Below are 18,533 nucleotides of genomic sequence, written 5' to 3'. Positions count from 1 at the left end.
TTACTGGGAAAAGTTTTGAACTGTTTTATCTATAGGATTATTTTGTGTGTACATAAGGCTGTGACGTTTTTCTTCTTATTCGCTTTGCTTCTATAATCACTCCTACACCTGATGTCTCAATGTCTGCTTTCCATATCATGCCCTTTTGTCTGTCCTCTGGCTGTCTTACATGCTGCTGCTGCTACGCCAGCCTGTAATGAATAAAATAATCAGTTTATCAACTAGCTAATGAACTTGTTTACATTTTAATTATTTTTTTCATATATTAATCTTTAGTCACATCTTGATCCTGCTCAGGATCTCAATGGATCTGGAGCCTACGCACATATTCACACATGCTTTCACATCTAAGCTCAGGATATTCTTACTCTATTCTTACATTATTTAAACATACTTACTTATTTATATTTCAACTTGCACATTTATATTTCAATTTGCACATTTCTCCACTGTACATACAACTGTCTTTATTATATATGTGTTCATGTCTTATCAATGCCATTCTATTGACACTGTTGAGATCCTGTACTAGAACAAATTCCTCGTATGTAAAAACATACTTGGCAATAAAGATCTTTCTGATTCTGATCAAGCCAAGAACACTGGAGCTGTGAGGTACAGTAGCAGCGTTACCCCTTTCACCAGGGGTATATTCAGCATTTACTACATTTAATTCACTTTAAATAAGTACAGTACAGTTCACCACAGTCCTAGCCTCCATTACCTTTAAAATATATTTCTACTGTGAGCTTGGTAATATGGGACAGAGTGAAAATATAAAATAAAGTGGGAACAGTATACTAATATGGATATTTCTGTGCACTTATACATGCATACTCTCATTACCTTAATCTTGTTTTTTTCTGCCACCGTTTAAAGTAAAATAAAGATTTTTTTTAACACTAATATATTTCCTGAGTTCATTCTAGAATTATACTGTAGAATAAATAAATAAATAAATAAATAGATAGATAAATGGCTTTGTAGTTTGCACATTTTCCTTGCTCCTTTGGGGTGCTGGGTTTGATTTCTCCTATGTGCGGAGTTTGCATTTTTTTCCTGTGCTTCTGGGGTTTCCTCTGAATACTCTGAATTTCACCTAGGGTCCAAAGGCCTGCGTTGTAGGCTGATCTCGGAATTGTTCATATTATGTGTGCACGGTGATGGGTTGAACCCCATCTAGGGTGCTCCAAGTCTTGTGCCTGGAGTTTCCCATGATAGACTCCAGGCACCCTGTGACCGGATAAATGGTACATAAGATGGATGGATAAATATATAAATACCATGGCTGGCTCTGAAGACTATTCTAGTCACTCTTAAGTGGGTCTCTAAAACACCAAAGAATGATATATTACATTAGTATATGAGTGAAATACTTTTCCCATTAACTACTTATAATCAGGTTTATTTCAGGAAATGGTTTAGATGCTTTTATAAACACATCATGTAAATGTGTTGTGGAGAACATATTCAGCATTTAAGAGTAGGAATACTTTGGAATACAAATCATGGAAATGTAAATTGCTGGAAATGTTTATTGCAGCTAATGCATTAATGCAGTCTTACAGGTTTTCTGTCAGAAGCAATATTTATCCTGCTCATTCAGATATAAATTTTACATCTATTAACCGATGTATGTGTATATGCATTAGTTTATATATTTACTGATAAATGTAACACTTGGCACAGAGTTTTAACATAAGCAACTTCAAACAATAGCTCACTTCATGATTATGTGAACTAAAAGATGGTGTACTTTAAGATGATGGTTAATTGCTAGTTTAACAAGTGCTGAATTAAAGCAATTCATGTGGTCTATATTTCATATATAAACTTCATAGTGATGCATAGATTTTCCAGCTCTAAATGCACTGAATAAAAAAGAAACCTGGGACTGTGGGTCCTTGGTCCGTGTGTATTCATCATTTTGAAAGAGCTTTGGAAAAGCTTACACTTCTGCACTGGATTAGAGAATTGCATACCATAGGCGTACTGTTACTCTTATATTTAACTGACACTTTGAGGAGGTCACCTCTGCCTTTACCAGATACACACTGACAGCTTTGTCCTCTTTTGTCACACAGCTTCTTATTTTCAGAGCATCTGTCACTTTGGGCTTTAAGGTGGTGGTGGACTGCTTGGCCCATGGGAGAGCAAGGCAATCTGTGTACACACTGTGCCTATTCTCACATTCAATGATTCAATTGCCCTGCAAGATGCCAGGACAATCATTTCTTCTTGTGCAAACTGTCCAAGTTTATTACTTCCTTGTCTGTGGGACACTTTTCAGAAAGACTGTACACAGGGTCGGGTAGGTATGAAGAACACTCCAGCTGGGAAGAAAAAAAAACCTTCTCAGACTTTTTTGTGAACACATACAAAGACGGTACAAATCCACTGTTAGGATACAGAAATAAATAATTCAATGCCATGAATCTCAGGTTGTCTATTTTTCTTAGCGATAGTGATGGCTGCCTACTGGATAGTTTACTAACATTCTGGCCGTGCTACTTGATACATAAATTGAGGTTACTTGGATCATAAAGCAGTAAACTGAATCTCAATAGGCTGTTAGATAAATTAACTTATTGGACACACATGGAAAAACTGCATTGTTAATAAATTCCTTCCGGCAAACAAGTTCATTTCCAATTAGATTTGTTAACATCTGATGCAAGAAACCCACGGCTACACTTGCCCATATTTTGGTTACGTCTTAGACTGTGTGCTTTCTGGTTCATCGACTTTTGAGTCTAAAATGGTAGACTTTAAGAGGTTCAATTTAAACATCCAAACCCTCTAACAGCCATATTTGGTATTTTCTGTTACCTTTTACTTCTCTCTTGACAAAGTGATTGATTCTGCTAGACTGATTGAGTCGTACTAGACACTAAGCTATAAGAACTTTAATAATGTCTGGCTTATAATTAATCCCTGTGTCAGGGATATACGTATTTATAGACTGCTGACTCCAGTATTTGCATTAAGGTCTTAAAAGGCAGCATAATAAAAAGCTTGAAAGACTTTCAGTTACATGCCGTAAACGCTAGGTGGCGGTGTCGTGCTTCTACAGTTAATCTGATACGCAATCAAAGAAGAAGAATGTTGTCGTCATGGCGGCGTTTTGGAACTAATTCTTTGTCTACGTTTATTTGTGTTCTAGCTAAATTTGTGTTATCTAGCTAAATAATTACTGTTCGCCTTGAGCAGTTATTTAGGAGAATATTTAATGTCATAATATTTTATAATTGTCACCAATTGGCGATTTAAAGGTTTAGTTCTCTGGCTAAACTCTTCTCTTGTTAGCTGAGTAGTTAGTCTTGTTTTTGACAGCTGAAGGTTTCTGACTTCTGGGTCGATGACCACAGAGGCTCAGAAGGGATCCCCGGTGAGAGCAGCTTTGGGAATAAGTAACCCAATGGAGAATGGATCATGGGTTAAAAAGGACAGTTTAGATCTTATCCCTGGACCTCAAACGCAGGTAAAGCTAATAATGCTGTTTAAATACCGAGTCTGAAGTAAGTTATCTGTGAAACGGGGGATGAAATACATACATTATCCCCTCATCAGATACTTTCCACTGTTCGTCAGCTCTCCATCACATATTATGTGGGAAGTGATTATGATTAATCTATACACTATTATTATAATACTACTGTGAGGGCCCCAAGAAAATCAGGTCCTTTTTCCAACAAGTTGTGTTATAGGGTAGGGTGTTGTGTAAGGATTACAGACGTTTGTTTGAGCCGGTTTTAACAGATAGTGTACCCACCTTACAGTTCCAGGGCCCCTAATTTAATCCTGAGTGTGGGTTACTTCATGTGTGGGTGCTTCGCTGCATCCTTTCTCAGTATCTTGATTGGCTACACACACTGAGTGTGAATGTGTGTCCTGTGATGGGATCCACTGACTCAGGATCCACTGACGCCATTAATAAAGTGGTTACTGGAAACGGAATGAATCTAATTCGCCTGCACTGTCTTGTGTATTTATTGCCCTATGTTTAAATAGCATATTTTGCACTTGTCAGCCTCCCACTGTTGTGTGTTTGTAGCTTATTGCTGTGGTTACATTTCATTGGAATGTACACGAGTCCTATGGATGCATGTCAAAAAAAAAAACTCACTTAACTTCACATGATGAGACACAACTGATAAACATTTTGTGTTAATCCTCTTCGGTGGTTGAAAAATCCTATTGTCCAGCTATTTTGGTTTGGTGGATTGTCCTCACCCAGTAGTGAGGAAACAAAGCTACAATTCTACACCTGATATACAACCATCACCATACAATAATACCATGTGAAAATAGTCCCCCATCCAAATAGAAAATCCGCTCAAGAGTGGTTTTGGTGGAGGAGAGCAGGGAGGACAAACTATATATATAGCAATAGATTGTCTAAAAAATAAAAGTAAACTGTGTATACACTTTGAGATGACTTAATAATCAAATGAATTTCATTCCATCACATTAAAAAGACTATTTATTAAGAAAAACTCTGCCTCTTTCTCACAGCTTTTGTTTAATCTTGCATTGCCAACCAATGTCCTGAACCGAGCCACTCGAGTAGGTCCTCCAGGTCCTATTGTGATCGAGAAACTTATGGCTCAGCGGGAGCATCAGGACACCGGTATGAGCTGCAGTAGCTCCTTACGTCTTTCTGTTCTATCTGAGGATCAACTAGAGGCTGCGGTGAGACTAGCAAAAAAAGACTTGCGTCGAAAACGACAGGAATCCATAAATAGTCAGTCACACAAGACAAGAGCAAAGTCTCCAAGTCCAGATAAGAATAAAACTGACCATCAGCAGGTACCAGTAACCTTTATGTTAAATGTGAATTCATTTTTGATGTCAACATATCACAGTCTTGTAATTTACATTAATCCATGCATGGTGATTCTTATTTAAATCTAGAATGGGCTTTCTCCTGGCGGTAACCAGAGGACAAGAAGTATAAGGAGGCAGACAAATTCGAGGACACAGGTACTTGTATATACTCCTCAGAAGCTTTTTCCACCCTCTAAGGCTGAACAAGGACAGTCTCCTCCAACCAGAGACCCTGGATTAAAAGCCACCAGCAGTGAGCCACAGCTTAGCAAAGAGATCCGCAAATTACAGAAGGAACTCGAGACTTACGTCCAAAGGATAGAGCAGCTTGTGAATAAGGGTAAAGCTGGTCACATCTCAACACTGTTATATATTGTGTAGTTTCTTTATGGGAAGATTCAGAGTTGTGAGTGTGCTGTGCTCTGCAGGACGATTAGTGGCGAGTTTAGAGCCAGATGAAAAACGCAGGATTGAGATCCGCCAGCAGGAGCAGGCTGCTCGCTCTGCACGGATTATCTATGTTTTGCAGCAGCAGGTCGGTACAACAAATCCTCAGTGTAACAAATCTCATATGCTTTCTTCTTTTGGTTTTGCATTGTTATAATGTTTCTGAGGAAGATTGGCTGAGTTTATTTACTGGGATTAAAATTCATTTTTCAAATAATATATTTCATTTGTTTTATTTAAATCACTCAGAACATGCCAGTAAATTGAAATTTTCAAGTCACAGTGTAGTAACTATAGATTATATGTTAACTTGCAGTATTTTGATTTTCTGTTTAAGCTGGACATTAATACACCTGAGGCTATTATTGTTATTTTTAAGCCTCCAAGTGCACATGGTTTTACTAAAGCATTCATTTAGTTTATTAAGTTTATTAAGAATTTTTTGTTTGCTGAATGACTTGATATTTTTACCTCATTTAACTGGCAACTTGCAGCTTTTTGTTTTTTTTCTAAGCACTATTAGTGATTAAATTGTAAAAAGAATAAACCTTTGGTCTCTGCACTGTAGAATAGCATACAATAATACAATAACGATTTTTTTTATATATCTAGGTGAAAGAAATTCAAGAGGATTTAGGCAAGTTGCGTTCTCAGAGTGTAAGGACTACCAATAAGGTAAGAGTTCTGTGGCTCATGTTTCAGAGGATTGTAAGAATGGCCTCTTCTGGAAATGAGTCGCTGAAGTTATTGTGGTTTTCAGTGCATTGCAGTGAACAGGTTGGCAGCGGCTCATCGCGGGGCAGTCCGAGCCATGCAGGCGTTTATTCAGCAGCTGTCAGACCCTGCTGAGAGCAGAGTACCTGTCCAGTGTAAAGAGCTGGGTCAGCTCATACGCCAGCTCTCTCTCTGCTCTGCCAAGGTGGAGGTGGGCAAAGGCTCAGCTGTCCCAGAGACCACACTGGACATCCTACAAAAGTTAGAAGTAATGACAGACTTTATATATTGCTACTTCTTTCCCCTGAATTCATCTTTGGGGTTTCTGAATGAATGATATCTCAGATATGAGTGCATTGAAGGCAGCAGTGTGAAACCTATTTCTTACAATTTCCACTAAGATGCTGGATTTGGCACTGAGTAAGCAGGATAGTCAGCTGGAGCAGGACACACGTATGCGGAGTATCTCTCCTGTAAGAGAGAGGACTTCCAGGGTCGGTGGACGCAGCAAGTCCCTTAATCGTTTTCCTCAGGCCCAGGCTGCCAAAGCCACTCGACGTCCAAAGAAATCATCAGCTCCAAGAAATTGTAAGCTGTTGTCTCTTAAAAGAATACAGATGACTGTTACTCAAGTTACAGCAACTCTGAGTAATTTCTTTAAGGTTAAGTGATTAATGTAGACATAACCATTACAAAGAAGTAGAATATCAAGTAAGTCAGAAATACATGTCTTTATAAAGTGGGTATAATACTGAGGAAAGGGGATCAGTTCCAGGAGAATGTTTAAAATTCAATGTTAATGTAAACTAAAAGCGTAGACAAGCCATTTGAAGAAATCTGTTTCTAAAGCCGTAGTTTCAGTAAACCTTCTCATACAGTTACACTATATAACTCTTAAACTGTTATTTTGCTCAATGGAAAGATAAAGATCTTCTGCTAGACTATGTCAGCACCTCAGTTTATCATATTTCTCATGTTTTTGTACAGATTTAATAAATCATGGCTTCCGTTTTGAGCTGTTTCTGACTTTCAACTGGGCATGTGATGATTTTAAAATTTTGATAACTACAACTATTTTATCATGCAGCACTCTGTTAACACTATTAAGTAACAAATACTATATATAACTGAAAATGTAGATACATGCTTACATTTAATTATTAAAAAAAAATTGTGGTCCTTGTTATAGCACAAAAAAAGAGCAGAGAATAGGAATAGTAAAGGACAGTTCTTGTATTGGTTCCGATTACTTAGACAGAAGAGCAGAAGGCCGACCTTTGAAAACAGGACGTTTCATGGATCAAGAGCGCAAGGATGTTCTAAAGGCTGGGATCCAGAGCCTAGTGCACATGCAGGAACTGAGAGAAAGAGAGAGTCAGAGCAAGCCAGAAACGGATGTCCCTAAATCATCTACCCATCCAGATAAGTTCAAGGTGAGACGGGGGCTCACCATCACAAAACATGGTCTAGTGAATTTCTACATCTTTAACACCTGATCTCTGGTCTCTCAGAAAAAAAGATTATCAGGGTGAATTTATTAATAGACATATATAATAACTTGTATGTGTTAGGTTATAACAAAACAGTTTATGATTATATTTGGGATATTCATGAGATTGTATCATTGTATTAGAAGAAAATGTAACGGAGCTTCTTGCTTTAATTGTTTTAAACAAAGACTGATCTCTTAATTCATACAGCTCTCCGTTCATGTTCGTGATGCTGGTTTCCAGCAGCCCACTGTTTCATCCAAGCTCAGAGAAAGTCAGCTACCACAGAGAGATGCGGCAGTGCCGTGGATCCCTACATCTCCCCATTCTCCTGTGAAGCAACGGTCAGTCACAATCACACCCTTAAATCACATACACACTTTACTCCTGAACCTCATGTGCTTTCTCCACTTCTCAGTGTGTGTAGAATAATTTGAACTTCTCATGGTTGACCAGATTAAATGAATTTGAATTCATGGCCACCTTAATCCTTGTAAAACATTTTTATTTTTGAATTATTTGACATGAGAATACCTGCTAAATTGAAGAATTTACCAGGCAAGTCTGGTAAACAGGTAAATCTGGAGAAATGGTAGCTCCGTGGTTAAGGTGTTGGACTACTGATCTGAAGAGTTCATGAGTTCGAATCCCAGGTCAACCAATCTGCCACTGCTGGGCCCCTGAGCAAGGCCCTTAATCCTCAATTGCTTAATTGTATAAATTGAAATAAATGTAAGTTACTCTGGGTGTCTGCTAAATACCAGAAATTTAAATGTAATCTTTGTTAGTTTAAAATGTTATTGCATCATAAATAATAAGAGCCCATTATGATCCAAATTTAAAGTGAGGTGCATTATAGATAGGAGTTCTCTTTATTTCCCAGTACACTTGGGACCATTACGCATTACTCGCAGTTGTATGATGGTACAGAGCATTTGTTGTTTGAAATAAATAGCCATCTATAGTGTAGTTTATGTTTTCTTTTGCTAACTGAATATCATGAAATTTCATTCAATTTCAAGTTCATTATCTTTATTTTAGGTGTATAGATTTCATTCATTTCAAATAGATGTAGGTGTTATTCTTCTACTACACCTCTTCTATATGTCAAATACTAACTTTTATTAGTATTTATTGTTCTGTAGGTTTGTGTATGTTTTCTAACAGTCATAATTACAGAATTAACACAATAAGAAACATCACTGCTCTCTGAAGGTTATGACTATCCAATAAACCTGTGCATTTTGTGCATGCTTGTCCTTCTGCTCCCTTCAAAAGTTAACAGGCCAGAGTTTACTGTATATAGTACATATATTACTTTTGTAAATGTGCTATTCTTAAATTTTATTTAGTGTATATACTTTCTTCTCAAAGCCTCAATAAATTGTGCGTTTGTTTTAGCAGAGCTGTGTCCAGCAGACCAGAGCCAAGATGTCTCTTCTCTCCAGTAAAGAACTCCTCACTTCCCACAGGTGTGCAAGCCAACAGCCAAAGCCAGGGAAACACCAGCACGGACAACGTCAGAGACGCCCCAAACCAGGCCCTCAGGTCAGACACAGCTTTCGTTTACATACTACATACAGGAACGTCATTTTACTACATAAGCTTATCTTTTTACAAATTTCTGAGCTTTGTGAGGTCTTTGGTACCCCTTATACCTCTTTATACCATTGTTCCTAACATAGAGCTCTGATATTAAGAGCTGATGCACATTTGCTTTTGACGACGTTTCCACCACCTACCCATTTTTTACTGTAAAAATTATCTTTTCTTATTACACTGTTATTAATTGAACAGTTGTCAAGTCTTTAACTGTGCAGAGGATAAAAAAAAAAAATTGCCTATGACTGCCTATAAATAATTATTATAATTATATAATAATTGCCTATAATCCCTGTGCGATTATTTTTGTTTAAGTAATTTCAATTCTTAATTCATTTCATAGTGTAGTTGGAAGCCACAGGCTAAGCGTTTTCATCCAATTACAAATGAGTTATTACCATAAATTACTTGTATATGTCTGCTGGAATTAATTTTTCAATAACAGCTTTTCCTAATCTAAATCTTTATTTCCTGATACAATTATAGTCCATAGATTATATCCGTTTAACTAATTTAGATTCTTAATTCATTTCATAGTGTAGTTGGTAGTAGTCAGTACAAAACTGACATTTTGCATGATCCATGACCAAATGTATGCTGTGTTGGAGAATATTTGTGATATATATGTTTAGTGATCATAAATGAATAAAATGTGATTTTATTAGTGTTCATATGTTTACTGCAGGCAAGCCTGGCTGGCTACAATAACAGAAAATCAACAGAGAGAACTGAATCCAGTCAGTAAAGAGGAAATGGGGGATGTTCACACACTCAGGTACATGGACATCACAGGCCACTTGTCAAGGGCATGTGGGAACATTTGTGTGTGTATGAAGGAGAGCTTGAGCATTACCTACGTGAGTGTGTTTGTGTATTAGGGAAGAATTGGGCACTACTACACAGAGGACTGAGAGAGCAGAGCAAGCAACTAGAGAAAGACACCAACCTCTGCTGGATCGTGTGAAGGTAAGTATCGAAAGAAATTTTGTTAGCCTTTTGGAGCCCTGTGGCCCAAATTAAATCACTGCTATAACAGATGGGGTTTTAGATTGCTTGTGTACTATTTATATAAAATTGGACAGGTATATGACCAAACTCAAAATAAAGGATGTTTACATCATTATGATTTGGGCTTTAAGTTCATTAGTAATTCTATTTGTTAAAATCATAGGCAACACTCTACACCACAAACATTGACTTTAAAACTTATTTAATAACTAATCTTTAAAAATGTTTGTTTAAATTTAAAATTACATTCACGTTTACAAAGTTTACTAATTTTTTTTCTTTCTTTTATTTTGCGCTGAATGTAATGCCCCAACCACACATAAAGTTAAATCACCTACTTTAATCATTAAAAACACAGTTGTCATGGCAACCAAAAATCACCATGCTGTATGTCATGTAGACGTTTTTCCCGGTTGTTACCTTAAGCACGGACTACTGTAATATCAAACCAGTTAGAGGACGTTCACTGTCTTTATTATGAATAAATCCCATAAGGTTATAAGAAAAATAAGCAAAAAGTTAGAAGTTATTTATAAAACCAATTAGGTTTCAGCATCAAACAGTGTGCTTACACTTTAATTAAGGATAGTGTTTATAACGTGATATACATTAGTTTTAAATAAAACCTGTGTCTGGGTTTAGGCTGGATCATTGTGAGAACTGACATAAAGACAGAGAATTTCCAAGATTTGAGTTTAGATTTAGAAGACTGTACCATAGGGTCAGTTTAATCAACAGGAAGCACTAAATTAGGGCGTATAATTAAATGAGACTAAACCAGTAGGGGTCTCTAAAGTTTCATTTGTGAAGCAACTATGATGTTTATGTAGAAGTGAAATGAATAGACATTTTGTATTTAATTGATTGATTAGTAATTATTAGGGTGAGGAAATAGACAGAATTGAACCATTATTCTTTCCTTTTTTTTTGCCCAGTGAGTGAAAACCTATGCACTGCAGTCATTTTATGTGTATGTGTGAAAAACTGCTGTCATTTTATGTGTATGTTTGTACCCAGACTGCAGTGAGTACAGATGTGGAGGCCACACTTGGTGCTGCGCAGAAGGTGGAAAGGGAGCATGACTCATTTCTGCTGGACCCCGTACTGGACAATATGCTACTGCGCATGGAGGAGATAGAGGTCAGCACTCTGAAACTTCTCCTCTTTAACATATGAACACTTTATTTATACCATGATATTTAAATGTATACACTCTACCGTTTAGAGGGAGTAGCTCCCAGCTGCTATTTTATCAATACTTTTTTTTCATACATCATAAATGAAACTAGTTGAATGTGTGGGATAAGCAACATTGATGCTTTGTAACTATTTGCTAAACTTGAGTCACACACAAAGCTACTCACTTTGTATTGATTAAAGTGAAGTGCTGAAATAGCTGTCTGCTGTTTATGTTGTACTTCTATTTGGGTCCATGTTTAGAAAGACGAGGAGGAAGTACGGAGGCGTTTTGCTATGATTTCTTACTCTGACCCTCTTCTCTGGGACATGGACACAGGTGAAAATAAAAAAGACTAATGATTAGAATGTGTGTTAAGTGTTTTTACAGTTCAGTTTTCTTACAGCAGGATGTACATGTTACACTTTTTTTAACACTTACTCTTCACTTATGCATAATAAGACTTTTTGTGCACACCTCAAAGTTACTTGACATCTCTCTCCATATTTGACAAACAGTATGCATTCTGTCATGGCCTTTGAAATGCAGGCTTCATTATACCGAATCTACAAGGATTCGCTTTCTGCCAAATATCTTAGCCGGAATACGTGGATATGCCATATTTGGGAGATCTTTTATTATATATTTTTAAGATGTGGTACTATTTTTCTAGCATACTACATCCCATTTATGCAAACACCAAATATAAACAAAATAAATTCTTTGGAAATGGATGCGTATCAGCGCCACCAAAGTATTGAAGACTGTGTCTATATTTTTGCAGTTTTACAAGGAGCCTTTTTTATTTCCGATTTGATAGCATTGTCCAGCAGGTGGCGCCATTGTTGATGCAATTGTTGCTCTTATAGGAACCAAGAGAACACATAACAGCTCCAGACCTGCATCTCCACAACCCATAAGACTGACTAAACCAGCTCAGAGTCACTCTGCTACAGGAGACATTGTCTTACGAAAACCAATAGAGACAGGGTAAGTAACTGTGAACCTCTGCGAGTCCTGACACACCATAAGGACTCTGATGGCTCAAGTTGCCAAACATCTCTCTTTCTCTCCATTTGATTAATTAGTAGTAGCTGTTACAGATGTTTTACCATTCTGATTATTTTCATACCCATCTGTCTAGAAGGTTTGAATTAAAATGTATTCAAAGGAGTTCAATGATTAAATGATTATGGGTGTCCTCAAGTTAATGATATACTGTAATGCGCCATTAAATCCTTATACGCATATTGTATTATACCAGCCTAATGTATTATAAAGCTAACAAGCAAAATCCCTTGAGTAATTTGCAGTAATCAGTAAGGCAAAGAAATAGTGTGTCAGCAGGTTCTGTTTATGTACTATAATGTTTAGCCAATGCAGGTGCCTAGTCAGCTTTCTATATTTCAGCCAAAGTGTGAAAAGCTTGAAACTGACTTGTGCTTATGTCAGGCTTCTGGTTGCACCTGGTGAGGCATTAGATCATTTGGACACTAATACAACACAAAATAAGGGAAATAGAAAATTAGGGACACTAGGAGCCTATATTTGACAGGCATCTTAGCAAGATTTAGTGCCTGAGATGAAACATTATGTTTAAAAGATGGAAAAAAAAATCTCCTTTCCCGAAAGCTATCAAAGCTCTCAGGATAATAAAAACTTTAGGTCCAACTTTGTGCTTCACAAAGTCAGCATTTTATGTAGCTCACAGTGGCCAGCAGTTTCTAAAGATCTCAATAGTGTCTAATTTTTAGGCTTTTAAATTTAAAGTGCTCTGTGCTCAACGCAACATCTCATATTTGCTTTACAAAAAAGCAGAGGCTGAAGTTCCAGGAGACCATTTAAACCCAGTTCTGACCTGCTACCATAGTTGTTACCATAGACTCTTTGGTGAGCTCCCTTACTCCATGTAGTCTTTGTTGGATATCATAGGTTCTCTTTTGTGTTTCTGTCTGTGGGTAGATGCAGATACTTTGTCTGATGTACTGTCTATGTATTTACTGTCTACTGTATGTAGTGTAGTTAGAATTTATACTTTTTGAAATAGATAACATCCAGACCGTCAAATAAGCTTTAGTTTAAGCTTTCCTGATGGCTGTAGCACAAATATTGATTTTCACTTGTCTTTCCACTGAGCAAGGATCCTTTATTCCTTGCACTGTTGCTAGGCCAGGAAAAAGCAATGGCAGCTCTAGTGACATTGATTAGAATACCTGCAGAACAAGCGTTACTGTAATTGTGCACTTCGAGGCATAAGTACTCTCCTAGCAATCATTTACTCAGCAGAAAATGACTGGATTCATATGTGTGATTTTTGTTCCCTGCAATATTAGAAGTAGAACAGGAAACACCAGACAGGTGGTACAGTATAAAGGAAAACCAGTGGCTCTGCATGTGTGTGGGACATTGTGCTGGAATGGTTTGGGTCATTTTTTCCCCTTTAAAGGGTCGTCACTTCTAATCAGGACAAAGTTATTCGGACTGATCACATTTATTGCATAGGAAATATTTTTCATGGTGGTAATGATCTCTTCCACAGTGATTATGCTTTTGGTGTATGCAGGACAGCTATACAAAGTAAAAGTGTAGGCAGAGATAATGCAGTAACTCTAGGTGCTGTTTTTGTGAACAGAAACCATTTAGAAGGATGTGGAAGAATTACATACATACTATATGGCCAAAGGTTTGTGGATGCTTGACCATAATACCCATATGTACCATTCCAGATTAAGTCCCCTTCGCTGTTATAATAATTTCCACTCTTCTGGGAGTGTGGCTGTGGGGATTCAGCCACAAGAACATTAGTGAGGTCAGGCACTAATATTGAGCAAGTCCTGGCCAGCTTTCCAATTCATCCCAAAGATATTCAGTGGGGTTGAGGTCAGGGCTCTGTGGAAGACACTTGAGTTTTTCCACTCCAGACTTACTGAAACCATGTCATCATGGACAACGCTTTGTGCACAGAAGCATTATCATGCTGGAAAATTTTGGTTTCAGTACCAGTGAAGTGAAGCTGTAATAGCATGTGTGTAATGTTGTTGCACAACAGATTATTGGGAGTTTGGTATGCAGTCTGTTTAAGAGTGTGAAGTTTTGTCAGACATTACACTAAATTCCTACTTTAAAGATTCTTGTGCCTGTGGAGGAGAAATTCCAGCCAGATACATTTAATCAGAACGATTCTGTTATGAACACATTGTGCCAATCAAGGGTCTGAAATATTTTTAATCCAGCTGTTTGTTTAGGATCTGCTTACATAATATCTGGGTACAGAGGTGCAACCAAATCCAGCAGGAATGCATAAATATTGCTCAGCTCATGTGTAGCTCAAATATAGTGAGATTAATTTTTTTTTTGGTAGATGATGAAAGATTAGTTATCTTCTTCATGCAAACTGTACATATTTAGAGTGCTCTCTGAATGAGTGTCGCAGTGGTGCTCCTTGAGAGTGAATTGACTCCAGAGAGAAACAGATTGATATTATTTAATTATATATGAAGTGGCAGAAACTCACCTGAGCAAAACAATGGAGAGCCGCACTGCAGTGTGAGATTTTCAGGCACTGATTTTTCAGGCACTCCAAAGCATTGTTTACTCAGTGAAAGTAGGTTATACACTTGCTCCTGGCTGGCTATGACTAAAGAAGAATGTTTCACCTTCACTTCTTTGTTATTATTATTATTATTATTAAAAAACTAAGCAAAATCATACCCTCACAGTTCAGAGCATTAACTGGTCATCTACTGCACTGGTAAATTCACATCCATACTATTGTTCTTGCGAGAACCCTCCCCTTTCTGTTTGATATAGCAAATGAAATAATGCAAAGCTTGCTTAAGACTACAAAACGAATTACATTCCCATTCAAATTTCTTTTCAGCTTCTGCTCAAAAGAGACTATTAACAAAGGGGATTTAATTTTGTGAAAATTTCAGCTGCTTGATTATGTGCCTCTTTTTTCTTTTCACAGTGCAAGCTCAAATGGCTTCAGGCAGCTATTAATGCTGACTATTAAAACTTCCATCACCTTTGAAGGTTCTAAATCTGGATAGTTAAAGTGCTGCTTCTATTTGACTGATTTTTGCACAGTGGGATCTGTTACTGAGGCTTGCCTAGAAGTGCCCTAACATGTATCTCACTTCTTGTGGTCAGAATGATTGGCCACTGGCTGTGAGACCTTACAGTTCTCTCAGTTTAGACTTATAGTAACTGTCATGAAAATGAGCTTAAGAAAAGTGTTTCAGTTTCATCTATGCATGTGTTTTGGTTCCATTTAATGGTGGATTAACAACAAACCGATGATCTGTTTTATTCAAAAGTACAAAATGTGTTAGAGTAACCAGTATCTTGTGTGTGCATCTTCAGTGTAGGGTCTGAAAGCTCCATGCTGGATGAGGAACCACCTGATGCTGTCCCAAGCAGTCTACCCACAGAGCAAGCACAAAAGAAAGGAGGGGTTCGGCTGAATATTCCCTGCAGCATTCAGAAGAACATCCAGCAGTACAGGAAGGAGTATGATTCTTACCTGCGTCTGGTTTCCCATGCAGCAGTGGGTAGTTTTAACCCCTGGGCTGTAGCAGAAAGGTAAGACTCTGATATATAAAATCCATCTGTAGAAATATATAATTATAGCAGCAGATGGATTTCATATATTGAAAATATATTTTCTTCACATCACTTCATCTCTGAAAATGTTTGTGGCCAAAGCGGAGCCACACATTTCTCATTGTTTGTGCTGTTGTTTTCCCAGTCCCACAACCAATAAAATTTAATTTACAGCCTGAAGGCCAAAAAAGAGCCTGAAACATTATGGCATTTTATTTATTAATACAGACCTCACTGTATTCAGGCTGTTGCGGTTTATGATCAAGCACACCCATTACATCATTAGCATTGTAAACAGAATTTTTTAAGTTGGTGCAATGCGTAAGATCACCAGAGAGCCCTTGATTTTAACACACTTCTCGATTTAACATTCACTCTCAAACTGCATTAATAAAATGAACAGAGATGTGCATAGAGCATTACCACTACACTGTAGTTGAGGCTGTTATCCTTTATTATTAATTACAAAAAGGTAGTCGACTGGTCATCTTTTCCATAGATAAAGCAAAAACCAATTCAGGACATTAGACTGTTTTTAGGTTCATTTATTACTGCAGTAAAATGCTGTAAATGCAGTAAAAAACAGATTTAGGTCAAATTTACTCTACTCTCTACTTTACTCTAATTTGATCTACTCTCAACAAAACCACAGAATAATAATCATGTATAGTATATTTTGCTATTTAAGGATATACTTTAGTTCTTAAAATGCACTTTTGTGGATGCCCTGGCAGCTCAGCTGAAATATTAATGTTAATTCTGTGAGTGTGCAGTGCAGATGCTGATTAGCAGAGCTGTTGTTATACAGCATCTCAATGAGCAGCCTTCCTTGACTAAATGATGCCGTGTCTACAGCAGCATCTGGGAATTTTTTTACTGCTATGTTCAACCTCACTGACATCTGGAAGCTAGTCTGGATCTCTTTGTATGGTGGTATGTGCCAGGGTCAGGCTAGAATAAAGCTGAGAGGGATTGGATAGTGACGTACAAGCCACAGCACAGAATGCTCCCTATCATAGAACGTTAGTTATATTGGAATTCGCTGTGCCACAATGCAAGCATGCAAGTGTAAAACAGACCTGCCCTTTTATTAATCCCACACCTGCCTGCTTACACTGAGGCAATACACTTAACCACAAAAGTGTTGTGTTTCATTAATTCAATTCAATTCAAATTTATTTGTATAGCACTTTTAACAATTGACATTGTCTCAAAGCAGCTTTACAGAACATAAACATAAAACAAAAGGTTAATATAAAGAATAATGCAGACTAGTAAAATACAAAAAAATCAGGATTAATATTAGATATATTTAATCCATTAATGCAAAAACATGTTACTCTGCATTGTCTTTGACTTTAAGACTATAAATCTATAGATTAAGCTTAATCTAGTCTAAAATACTTTCACACTAAGAAAGTAAATTTAGCCTGATTTTACCATCTACCACATACTATTTCCACCACCCTGATTATTCTCCAGCTCCCTGCAGCAGAGATTAATGAACGTAGTAGACACCTAGTCTCAAACCTCTCAAGGGATTTCATGATCCTCCATTCACAGCACTGTGAATTCAGTTAGAGTAGGGGGGAATAAGTCAGTTTTTATAAAGAAAAATGGCAAAAATTAATAAATACATGTGGAGTCAAAGTGTAAGAATTTGAAATGATTCTTTATTTATTTAATCATGTGAAAGACATGCTATTGCATCAGGGCACAGGCTTGCTTCAGTCCCTCAATGCACTCTGTGATTATAGAGACTCAGTTCTGTTCTGCTTCTCTGCACTGCATACATGGAATGCAGTGAAGTGAGAAGTCTCAAGACTGTCAGCTGGAAGAAACACGGCAGGGTTCAGCATTTGGATTAACTGATAATATTGACAGTGATAAAAAAAGTCCTGACTTGGAATAAAATACCTTAGCAAACTGAAGTCTAATGTAAACAGAGACAAGCGCTAGTGTTTACTTTGTTGTCTGTTCTCTCTCAGTTTGGCTGAGGAGCTGATGATGGAGGCCTTGGCTGACGTGGCAGGAGAGTTCCAGGATGTTTGTGAGGAGTATGCAGAAGCCATCTTCACCTCTGAATTTCTCCAACCGGTTCAGTCTCCTTCTCCATCTGTGTCACAGAAATGTGACCAACCGAACCAATAGACCTTTTCATTACGAGTGCTTTTTTTTCTTTAGTGCTTTAGGCAGTTGATCTCAGGAACACACACAGGGTTTTAGCACAGAGGTAATAAATGTGAATCATGCTTGCCCCACTCGATAGCCTAATATTTTTAGAAAATCATTATCTTAAATTTCTTCTTCCATATATAACCTAAATGAGACCCGTGCAGGCTCAAGGATACTGTTTTTTTATTTTTTTAATATAATTATCATTTCCAATGTTGGTGTGTATACATTGGACTTAAGAGATAATTTTGCTTGTCATGGGTAATCAAAAAAAAAAGCAATCGAAAAACATTTCCATTATTGTATTGAATGTGCGTATAAATAACATTTTCTATAAAATGTGAGATTGTTTCATACGTCTTCTTACTGGTGGTATTTGGGCAACAAAGTTACTCCAAATGAATTCTTTCAAGGTTTGAATATATTTATTTACGCACATAATAATGCCCCATTTATGAATAAAATAAAGCATTTTTATAAGAGTGTAA

General features: G+C 37.2%; 1 protein-coding gene across 2 annotated transcripts; it reads left to right on the top strand.

Annotated features, from left to right (window-relative positions):
* The first annotated feature begins 3,097 nt into the window (after positions 1 to 3,097).
* kiaa0753 (KIAA0753 ortholog) lies at positions 3,098 to 18,533 on the top strand. Of its 2 annotated transcripts, none has more exons than XM_060888460.1 (17): positions 3,098 to 3,481; positions 4,516 to 4,809; positions 4,915 to 5,167; positions 5,256 to 5,362; positions 5,887 to 5,949; positions 6,035 to 6,256; positions 6,390 to 6,576; positions 7,243 to 7,421; positions 7,689 to 7,822; positions 8,883 to 9,026; positions 9,766 to 9,855; positions 9,959 to 10,046; positions 11,106 to 11,228; positions 11,529 to 11,604; positions 12,135 to 12,255; positions 15,631 to 15,849; positions 17,859 to 18,533. In XM_060888460.1, the coding sequence occupies exons 1-17, from the start codon at positions 3,359 to 3,361 to the stop codon at positions 18,019 to 18,021; spliced, it is 2,586 nt and encodes an 861-aa protein (XP_060744443.1). In that variant the 5' UTR covers positions 3,098 to 3,358; the 3' UTR covers positions 18,022 to 18,533. The 2 variants fall into 2 exon arrangements, with proteins under 2 accessions (XP_060744443.1, XP_060744442.1); XM_060888459.1 differs by having other exon boundaries at positions 8,880 to 9,026.

Source organism: Tachysurus vachellii, chromosome 15 (assembly GCF_030014155.1).
Source record: "Tachysurus vachellii isolate PV-2020 chromosome 15, HZAU_Pvac_v1, whole genome shotgun sequence".
NCBI lineage: Eukaryota > Metazoa > Chordata > Actinopteri > Siluriformes > Bagridae > Tachysurus > Tachysurus vachellii.
The sequence above is the reverse complement of the archived record's forward strand: the minus strand, read 5'-3'. Positions and strand labels throughout refer to the sequence as shown.